The following is a 10,914-nucleotide window of genomic DNA, read 5'->3' as shown; positions in this document are numbered from 1 at the left end:
TATTATAACAAGTGTAGACGTCTAAATAACATACTCCATAAAAATAATGAAAATTTATCGAGCTAAATTTGAAATATAATTTTTTTAGAATCTGTAAAAATCGGTAGCTCAATAAGGTGCAGGCCTAACTTCTACCACATATAGAAACCATCATAAGCAATGAATGGGCTTGCCATTTAATTATGACACGTGTATACGTGTAAATAACATACTCCATAAAAATAATCAAAATTTATCGAGCCAAATTTGAAATATATATTTTTTTTATCTGTAACATCAGTGGTCTAATAAATGGCAGGTTCAACTTCTACCTCATACAGAAACCATCATAAGCATTGAATGGGCTTGCCATTTAATTATGACACGTGTATACGTGTAAATAACATACTCCATAAAAGTAATCAAAATTTATCGAGCCAAATTTGAAATATAATTTTTTTTTTAAATCTGTAACATCAGTAGTCTAATAAATGGCAGGTTCAACTTCTACCTCATACAGAAACCATCATAAAGCATTGAATGGGCTTGCCATTTAATTATGACACGTGTATACGTGTAAATAACATACTCCTTAAAAATAATCAAAATTTATCGAGCCAAATTTGAAATATATTTCTTTTTATCTGAAAAATAGGTAGCTCAGTAAGGAGCAGGCCTAACTTCTACCACATATAGCAACCATCATAAGCATCGAATGGGCTTGCCATTTTTTTATAACATGTGTAAACGTGTGAAGAACATACTCCATAAAAATAATGAAAATTTATCGAGCTAAATTTGAAATATAATTTTTTTAGAATCTGTAAAAATCTGTAGCTCCATAAGGAGCAGGCCTAACTTCTACCACACATAGCAACCATCATAAGCATTGAATGGGCTTGCCATTTTATTATAACATGTGTAGACGTCTAAATAACATACTCCATAAAAATAATCAAAATTTATCGAGCTAAATTTGAAATATAATTTTTTAAGAATCTGTAAAAATCGGTAGCTCAATAAGCAGCAGGCCTAACTTCTACCACATATAGCAACCATCATAAGCATTGAATGGGCTTGTCATTTAATTATGACACGTGTATACGTGTAAATAACATACTCCATAAAAATAATCAAAATATATTGAGCCAAATTTTAAATATTTTTTTTTATCTGAAAAAGTCGGTAGCACAGTAAGGTGCAGGCCTAACTTCTACCACATATAGAAACCTTCATAAGCATTGAATGGGCTTGCCATTTAATTATGACACGTGTATACGTGTAAATAACATACTCCATAAAAATAATCAAAATTTATCGAGCCAAATTTGAAATATATTTTTTTTATCCGTAACATCAGTGGTCTAATAAATGGCAGGTTCAACTTCTACCTCATAAAGAAACCATCATAAGCATTGAATGGGCTTGCCATTTAATTATGACACGTGTATACGTGTAAATAACATACTCCATAAAAATAATCAAAATTTATCGAGCCAAATTTGAAATATAATTTTTTTAAATCTGTAACATCAGTAGTCTAATAAATGGCAGGTTCAACTTCTACCTCATACAGAAACCATCATAAGCATTGAATGGGCTTACCATTTAATTATGACACGTGTATACGTGTAAATAACATACTCCTTAAAAATAATCAAAATTTATCGAGCCAAATTTGAAATATATTTTTTTTTATCTGAAAAATAGGTAGCTCAGTATGGAGCAGGCCTATCTTCTACCACCTATAGAAACCATCATAAGCATCGAATGGGCTTGCCATTTTATTATAACATGTGTAGACGTGTAAATAACATTCTCCATTAAAATAATGAAAATTTATCGAGCGAATTTTAAAATATAATTGTTTTTTTTTAATCTGTTAAATCGGTAGTTGGGTAAGGAGCAGGTCTAACTGTTACCACATATAGAAACCATCATAAGCATCGTATGGGCATGCTATTTTATTATCACATGTATTGACTTATAATGTAACATAATCCATAAAAGTAATCTACATAAATCTAGTCAGATGTATGTTTGTAGTGTGAAATGCACTTTGAGGTTAGTGGAAGTAGGCCTACATATCAATGGAATAAAAACAAGTGTTATTAGTGGTCATTGCACTTTATTTCGGCACCGCATTAACATAAAAATGGTATACTAGTAAAACAAACACTTAATAACTGCTCAAAAGGTGTAATTTAAACATAAAATGTATTTGAGGTTAGGAAGTTTTGACATGTGACACATGTGTTTGAGGTTAGAAAGTTTTGATACATGCATTTGAGGTTAGGAAGTTTTGATGCCACGGCCTTCTTGATCTACTGATCTGACGTGACGTCATAGCTTAATGTTGGTTTATTGGCAGTTTCACAGACATTTCCAATAGGACCTTCAAGGTTTTGGCTAGCCTACTTGTAAGTTAGTTGGGCTCATGTAGAACTAGTCCTAGGCCTTAGTTATTTGTTTTTGGCTATGCTTCTAACTTAAAAGCTTAGGCCTAGGCCTGGTTTCCTCAGTTTACAAGTTGCCACAAATTCTATTCATTTGGTCATTAAGTTAGCCTATAAAAAAAATTGGGGAATTATTGCCAGGGGTTTACTAAAATGTAGGGCCCAACTTAGGCTAAGTTACTGTTTGAACATAGGCTAGCTGAATATAAGTTACAACAGTTACAAATAAATAATCCCGCTCACTGGGTATATAAATCCCGTTAATTCCCGCTTCTGAACCCTGAAAAATCCCATTGTAACTTATCCCGCAACAAGTTAGGCCTATTTTTGCTCAATTCTGAGTGTTTCATATTAACCAATACGTAATATCGTGTTTAAATAGTTGTTTTAACATTGCTACCGTCAAATTGGGACTCTGAACGAAAAGTAAAAAAATGTTTTGACTCTGTGTAAGTTAACACACATTAAATACCTACTGTATGTCATATCCTGCATCTAAGGCCCTAGGCCTACACATTTTCAAATTCCTTGGTTTATTTACTTTAAGAATAAGTTATTAGGTTATCATAAAGTTTCCTACTTAGTGCAATAAGTTATTGTTTTAAAAAAATTAAAAAAATAACTTTTCAACTGACACTACGTTTTTTTTCCTAAAAAACAATCCCACCCAAACTCTTTCGTGTACACTAAAAATTACTTAAGTTACTACAAATTGGCCTTTCTAGGTATTTTTTTAACTTATGATACCTTAGTTAATTGGGTTGATAAGTTATTCATGTCTCTTAAAAAAATTAAAAACACAAAAAAAATGTTTGGTACAGAAAAAGGTTTCGATCCGCCACCATCTGGTAGTGGACAGTGGTGAAATATGCATCCAAAAAGAGATCTAAGTTATCACTATTTCCATTAAGATAGTTCATGAGAAGGGAGCTGAGGTCAAATTCCTAAGTAAGTTATCGAGACTAAACATGCACAAATTGCGGGCCCAGTCACTTCCCTAGCCTCGTTCTTGATGCAAGCTACGAAATTATGATAGAAAAGATTAACGTAGTCATGGCCGTCATTCCTCCCTCTCTGGGACGTTCCATAATATGAGCCTTTTAGTAATATGTAAAGAAGGCCCAATAATTATTGTATAATAGAGTAAAATGTGTTAAGTTAATCCAAAATATTAATTTTCTTACTGTCTTAAGAATAATATTTATTGGAAACCTTCTAAGATGTTGTTTGGTTTTAAAAAATTGGCTTTAGGCTATTTCTTAATTTGAACAGCCTTGGCTACGACCATTTTACATGATGTCCGACTATCTGAAAAATCAATTATATCCGAACACCTTCTACCCCAATTGTTTTGGATAATCGACGCTAACATTTAACTGATCTCAGGGGCAATGCTTCTCAGGTACCTTTACTATTGCTCTTTTTATTTAGGTATACTCTTTCATCAATAATGTATATTTTAGACATATAGGCCTAAACAAAGTACCTATTTACATAGCATCTTTTTTACAGGTGAACATTCATTATGAACTTCAGTTTTGGTAGCACTACCCCCAAAAACATCTACAACATCAAGTACTACACTAGGTAGGTTTAAACTTAGGCCCTATTCCTCTACTAAAATGTCATAATATTGTTTTATAGGCTACATCACTTAGCTTACATATTTCAGGACGAGGTTTAAAGTTGCTATTGAGTAAAGGCCTATGTGGTGGCGGGTAATGATAAGGACGAATAATACATTATGAAAGTAAACGTTGCCTCTTAGCAACTAATATACTGATGATTTTAACAAATGGCTTTGTATAATTGACGTACCTACTTTGTAGCCTATTTATGACAAAGTTTGTTTTTAAATATGCTATATTATTCACAGGAAACAACCCCATTGATGGTATACCAATCTGACATTTAAACGTAACCTGCAATAAAAAGAGTGTCAGGTTTATCAGTTCATGAAACATCACAATAATTGGCATTACATTCAAAGTTATCTCAAAATGTATGTAACTCACCAAAATGTGTTTTAGCCTCTTTTAAAAAAACTATTCAGTACCGGTAAGCTAATTAAGGTAATACTTATATAATTTATAAAAAATTAGATTCAAAGTGACTTTTTACTTACCGGTAGCCTATTTTACAAACATGATTTTAAAATTAATTATTTGCAGGAACGTCAACTCTCGGAATGTCGGGTGGTGGACTTTTCGGCTCCTCAGCCACCACTGGTTTGCAGTTCGGTGGAGCAGGAGACAATAAACTCGGCACAGCTAGTAAGTCTACCTTAAGTACAACATTATTTTTTTTCCTTTTTTGTCTATAATGTTAGTGGAGTTTTGAGTAAAATAATCATGAACGCTTCGTACACAAATTTCTCCCTATGAAAAGAATGATTTCCTACAAAATGTTGTAGTCCGACATGTTGATAGTGAATAAAATTACTAACAGTTATTTCATACATTTACAGCTCCTACAGCCGCAATAAAACCGACCGCATCCGCCACTCCCCTCAGTTTCACTCCAACGACAACCGCCACTACTGGCTTCTCAGGGTTTTCCGTTACTCCGCAGACCACCACCTCTGCTACTGGGTTCACAGGATTCTCGACTACTCCGCAAACAACTACTGCGGGATTCACAGGGTTTTCAGCCAGTCCGCAGACAACTAGTGCTGGATTCACCGGGTTTGCAGTTACTCCGCAGTCAACAGCCTCAGCCCCTCCCCAGTCACAAGCTACTCCAGCTCCTTCTTTCAGTTTTGGAGGGGCCACATCGACCTCTACAGCTACTCTGGCACCTCTTAGGTAGACCTACATGTTTTTGTTGTAGGTTAATAGAGTTTTTTTAACAGTCCATTTATGTTTAAAAGTCTGGTGCATGGCTGTTTCATGTATTCAATGTTCGTTTAGCCTTCCAAGATATATCCAACCCATTCTGTGTATAATTTAAGTGGACTGTAAAATTGTGTTTTATGAATGTGAACACCATTTAAGGTTCTCAATTGTTCTGCAGGATACAGGTTTAGGTACTTTATTATTATTTTAGACCTATGAAAGTCACACAGTTTTGACCATTCCTCGCCTCATAAATACATGTACACTTGCAATTTTAAATATATGAACTTTAAAATCTTAAGAGGATTTAAAATTTTTGGGCTAGGCAATTAATTTTGTATTCTTGACGGTCAGGTTGGATTGTTATGATTATTGTGCGCAGTAATTTTATTAATACAAGGCCTTCTGAACTTATTTGTGAAGAATATAAAGTTTTAGGATTAATCTCATTAACATTTGACAAGAGTACTGTGAACACCTACCGCAATTTTTAAGTTTACTGTTCAAAATTCACACTCCTCTTTCATCACTTCATTATATGAGCAGAACCTTCCTGAACTAACCTAAAAATGTTTCTTTATAGTTTCAGCCTAACACCGTCAACTACGACAGCAAAGTCCACCACGGTACCGACACTAAGCCTAGGTGCCTCAGTGACTACCTCGGCCAGTAGTGGTACCACTACGCTGACACCGGCCAGTAGCGCCAATACAACAAGCACTGGCAACATAACCTTCGTACAGTTGGAGGAAACCATCAACAAATGGACGCACGAACTTGAGGAGCAAGAGAAGATATTCATGAGTCAGGCTGTACAAATCAACAGCTGGGATAACCTGTTGAACAGCAACAGTGATAAGGTGAAAAAAGAAAAAACAAAACCAAGAATTGATATGGGGAAAAGTTGATTTCAGTTTATCGATTGTTTTGCAATAATGTTGCCGCAATTGCAAGAGATGATGAGAATGATGTTTTCATGAATGTGAGAGATTTTTAAAATTTAGGTGTGATAGCAGGACAAGATGTTTCAAAAATGCTTGGGATTGTGAAGTTGTTTCGATCGGGGGAGACGATGACATTCTCGCGATTGCAGGGGAAATGTCCTTCTTTCTTCCATTAGCTTGGCAATAACCATTATCATGAACAAGCAGTGGGAGTAACCATGATATTTTTTTTGGAAAATCTCAAAAGTTACAATAACTTTTGAATAGTAATTTTTACACATTCACACCACACTGACATCACTTTGAAAACTACTTTTTTGGGTTCAGGAGGACCAAAACAAAATCTCTCACCTAAAACTCGAACTCGAACATTTTGACAAAAACATTAATTTTTCTCCATATAGGCTAGGCTATAGTAGGTATGTATAGCTCCGGGAGAAGGTAAAATTTTGTCCATATATATACTATGCATAGGGGGGAAAGTAAAAAAACCAAAACACGATTAAAAACTAGCTTACTTTAGATTCCAAAAAGGCCATAGTACATACAGAAGACACAGAAACCAATCATTTTCATAATTTTCCATCAAAAACAGTCTGTTACATTTTAGTTTGAAGTAGAATTTAAGATGACAGTTTAACACATGTTCCATGTCTTAGATTAGAGAAGTATCATGCCATTTATATTTCAAATCAGATTGTGTATACTTTTAAAATTGCTTGAAAATAAGACTTAATTCATTTATTATAGGAGGAAGCACAGTGCTAATTATTCATACTTGTTTCAGATAGTGGCTCTGAACAATGAAGTTCACCAGATGAAGCTTCAACAACAACAGTTAGATCACGAGTTGGATTTCATCCTGGCCCAACAACGGGAGTTGGAAGAAGTGCTGTCTCCGCTTGAGAAACAAACATCGGAAGTTCCTTCCAACACGGATCCCGACAGAGAGCACACGTTAGTAGCACTGATTGAGTTTGGATGTATTTTGATTGGTGTATATAAAAATTGGGTAAAAAATTAATGAACCAATTCCATAGGGGTTGTACTCTGGGTCTATAATTTTAAATTTTTATCTGATTCTGATTCCAGACCAATTTAGGTTATATCATTATTCTGGCAAGATTTGAATATTGCAGTAGATGATCAACATGTCCTGATGCCCCTGTGATCACATCCACTTTTGTTCTTGTATAAATCGTTAAACCTTAGCAATTTAACATTTCTATATGACTCCCTCTTATTGATTTAAACAATTTAAAATGTGGATTCTCAACTCCCTTGTAAACTTACATGAGTTCATGTTTACACCCTTCAAATTTTACTACTACCAAAAAAAATATTATTTATTTGTGTGGTTAACACATTGAGTGCTGATGACGGGAATTCCCGCTATTGCTTAGCATTGAAATAAATGCAACTTTCATGTTTAAACATTTCCTCCGCACTAATAATGTTAAGAAACAGGTTGAGGAATACATTACTCAGATATCTATGGGAGATTGTAAGAATAATTTAAACAAACATTTGACTAGCAAAAAACACAAACTAATTTGAGTAGTATATCAATTATATCAATTATTTAAGATGGGGACGCCACTATGTGCGTATTTTAACCCAAATATGAGTGAAGGATGAGTGTAGGATGAGTGGCGCGATCTTGTAGTCTTGTTAGTGACTAAGGCCGACATGTTCCTTAGACACAGCTGTTAATTAATAGCCCATACAGCTAATGGCAACTAAGGGACCTACAGATTATAGTGGAATCCGAACCACATTTTTCCTTGTAATTTACGAATTGGTCTAATTATCAGGATAGTACTGCGGATAGTCGTAGTACTCACTAGTGCGGACGTTAATCCACACCAGTGAGCATCGCATCCACAGTGCATCCCTATAAATATCCACAATTCGTGACCTCCTAGTAGCTGGATTACAGGACGACGCCACCCGTCCCAGTCACCCAGTAGTTAATATCTGGACCATCTAGTAACTTATGTATTATGGTTTGAATGCTGGTTATTTTGTTTCCATCATTTTCAATTTTATTTTATATTTCATATCAACTAATTTTTACCATGGACCAAAAAGATCTAGAGAAGCACTGTTTTGGTTTATGTCACATGCTAAGCTCAGTGATGAATGCAGTGGTAAGATATTATGGGCCATTAGTCTCAAACCAGCAATGTCTAGTTTATTATACCAGTATATTAACTTATTCATTTTACCTTTTAGGTACTACTTGGCTGAATCCCTAGACACTCAGTTGAAGCAAATGTGTGAAGACTTGAGAGAAATCATTGAACATCTGAATGAGTCTAGTAGAACACAAGATACTTCAGATCCGGTAAGAATAATTTTGATACCTCAGTATCTCGTCTTATGAAGCCTAGTGCAATGCAATTCAGTGTCTTCCTAAATCAACTCCCCATGTAGCATCAAGTCTATTTCTTACTTGGCCAAGTTAATAGCTTAGTGTTCTCAAAATGTATTGTGTTCTTATCTTGTGTTATTAAAACTAGCTGTTACCCACGGGCTTCACCCCGTTCGACTTCATGAGTATTAACAAAACTATTGATTGGTGAAGTTAAGCTGAAATAAACAAAACAGAATAATAGTAATACAAACAAATAAGTACAGCTGAGGTCCTTTTACAGAGTTATTATAGCCTATTTGCCCTAATTAACTTGCCAGCAACATACAAGAATTCAATCTTGAGCGAGGGCCTAACCCATCTTAGTACATCACATCAGTAAAGTTTTCTTATAGGGACGGACGAGGTTGGATTTTAAGTCCAAGACAAGATTATAGATGTCTTTACTATTGGGAATTATTTGTTTGCGCTGTTTTGCAATGGTTAATAAATAAATAACAATGAAGCACTATTTAATCAACTAATATACAATAAATAAGTATTTATTACAAAAAGATTGATACAAAAATAGTGTGCAATATAACAAAAGCTTATAAAAACCTAAATAGTAATGACAATCTTAAAAAAAAAAAATAAAAAAAAAACTGTAACATTCACACCACATCTAGGCCTAACTGAATCACAACAAAATCAGTCTTTATTAGAGACGAAAGAAAATTGTAGTAGCTTGAACAGTGTTACTTCTGATCTCAGTGATAATATTATGATAATACAGTAAAACATAGTACATCTGGTATAGTCAGGGCCAGGGTCATGACGGGTAAACGATTTACTGGATAACCGATTTTTGAGATGTACTCAGTTAAAAACGCATTGAGAAAGTGTCTGCAATACCCGCAATACAGGAGGGTGTTGTTGTTTGGTTTCCTTTGTGTAGGCATTCTTAGTATTATTTTTTTATATTTTTATATCTCGTCTCGAAAATTCTTGGAGCAAAGTCAATCTTGCTCGAACCAACAAGATTTTTGAAATCCAGCGAATTTGAGACACATCCATCCCTAATTTCTAAACTTGGTAAACCCGTAGAATGCCACATTATGCCAATAACCCGACCCAAAAACATGAGGAAATAGAAATACGGTGTGAAAAATATAAACAACTTGAGATAGAACTCGTTGTCTTGTGAGGACCGGAAGGACATAAAACATAACCTCAAGTAAACAAGCCTGAGTGTGTGACATCATTTGTCTGCAGCTGAGCTGAACTGAAGTTTTGTGTGAAGATTTCAGCTGCTGGGTGGACAAATGTATTCAAGCATCCAAATTTCAAAACTAGATGTTGTGAATTGTGATTTTCAAGAGAGAAAAAATAGTGGAAAGTGGCTTATTTGAACTTTTATAATTCAAAATCGTCTTTTAACGTTTATATACACAGCTTTCCAGTGTGTTATAGGTTTGCTATATATTTGTAATTTATTATCAACCAACGCCAAACCAACCGAATCCGAACCTCCCAATATCCGATCTGATCAGAGCCTTAACTATCCGACCCAAAATGAAATAATGACAACCTCAATTTTGAGGAATATACCCTTTGACGATTTTAGACATGATGATGTAGCCTACTCCTGAGTACGAAACAGCAGTCACTGTGACTGCACAGGATCGTTTTTGACTGGAGCAAACAAAAATAAACCTTGGACAAACATAGTCCATGATTTTATCATCCCATTAAAATAACGTTAATTATTTTTCAGATTATCCAGGTGGGCCGTATTTTGAACGCACACATGAACTCTCTCCATTGGATTGATCAGATGACGATGAATATTCAAAATCAGCTGGAGAACGTTACAAGGCTTCATGACGCTCATCGCAGAGAGAACGAGCGAACCTTTAGAATATCTTACGAGTAATCTTAAGTATAGCTGTAACAATATCTTTTGACCTTGATCTGTTCGAATAATATGTAGGCTACCTTGTTTTACAGTTTATTTCCACTTTTAGGAATACTTTAACTTTGTACTCTTATTGGAGAACTGTGTAAATTTAATTTATCTTATTGATTTTGTATTATACCGTTTCCTATTATATTTTTTATTAAGTTTTCTGGTCAATATTTATTTGTTATTTTTCCTTTGTTAAAATCATACCCTTCTAATATTGACGTAAACTTGCAACCAATATTCATCCAAAAATTGTATTTCAAGTTGTTTTGTCAAAAACTCAATAAATATACATATTTAATCTAGTAGTAAAAGCTTTCCTCATTTTTAGAAGAATTTTTGGTTACTTGTTTTATCCTAATTTGTTTCTGGAACAAGTGAC

General features: G+C 34.4%; 1 protein-coding gene across 4 annotated transcripts in view; it reads left to right on the top strand.

Moving 5' to 3' along the window:
- Positions 1-10,705, top strand: part of LOC128996317 (nuclear pore glycoprotein p62) — a 31,713-nt gene extending 21,008 nt beyond the window's left edge. For 2 of the 4 annotated variants that reach the window (XM_054421563.1, XM_054421564.1), the window contains exons 2-8: positions 3,948-4,022; positions 4,607-4,708; positions 4,903-5,239; positions 5,853-6,129; positions 7,001-7,170; positions 8,449-8,560; positions 10,344-10,705. In XM_054421563.1, coding sequence (XP_054277538.1) covers positions 4,624-4,708; positions 4,903-5,239; positions 5,853-6,129; positions 7,001-7,170; positions 8,449-8,560; positions 10,344-10,502 — 1,140 coding nt within the window. In that variant the 5' untranslated portion in view covers positions 3,948-4,022; positions 4,607-4,623 and the 3' untranslated portion in view covers positions 10,503-10,705. Of the gene's footprint in view, positions 1-3,280; positions 3,384-3,579; positions 3,838-3,947; positions 4,023-4,606; positions 4,709-4,902; positions 5,240-5,852; positions 6,130-7,000; positions 7,171-8,448; positions 8,561-10,343 lie in introns of those variants that run through there. The other 2 variants (XM_054421565.1, XM_054421566.1) reach the window with 2 other exon arrangements.
- The last annotated feature ends 209 nt before the right edge of the window (positions 10,706-10,914 follow it).

This window comes from Macrosteles quadrilineatus, unplaced genomic scaffold (assembly GCF_028750875.1).
Source record: "Macrosteles quadrilineatus isolate MER2022 unplaced genomic scaffold, UCM_ALF_1.0 Scaffold_6__1_contigs__length_79288215, whole genome shotgun sequence".
Classification (NCBI taxonomy): Eukaryota; Metazoa; Arthropoda; class Insecta; order Hemiptera; family Cicadellidae; genus Macrosteles; species Macrosteles quadrilineatus.
The sequence above is the reverse complement of the archived record's forward strand: the minus strand, read 5'-3'. Positions and strand labels throughout refer to the sequence as shown.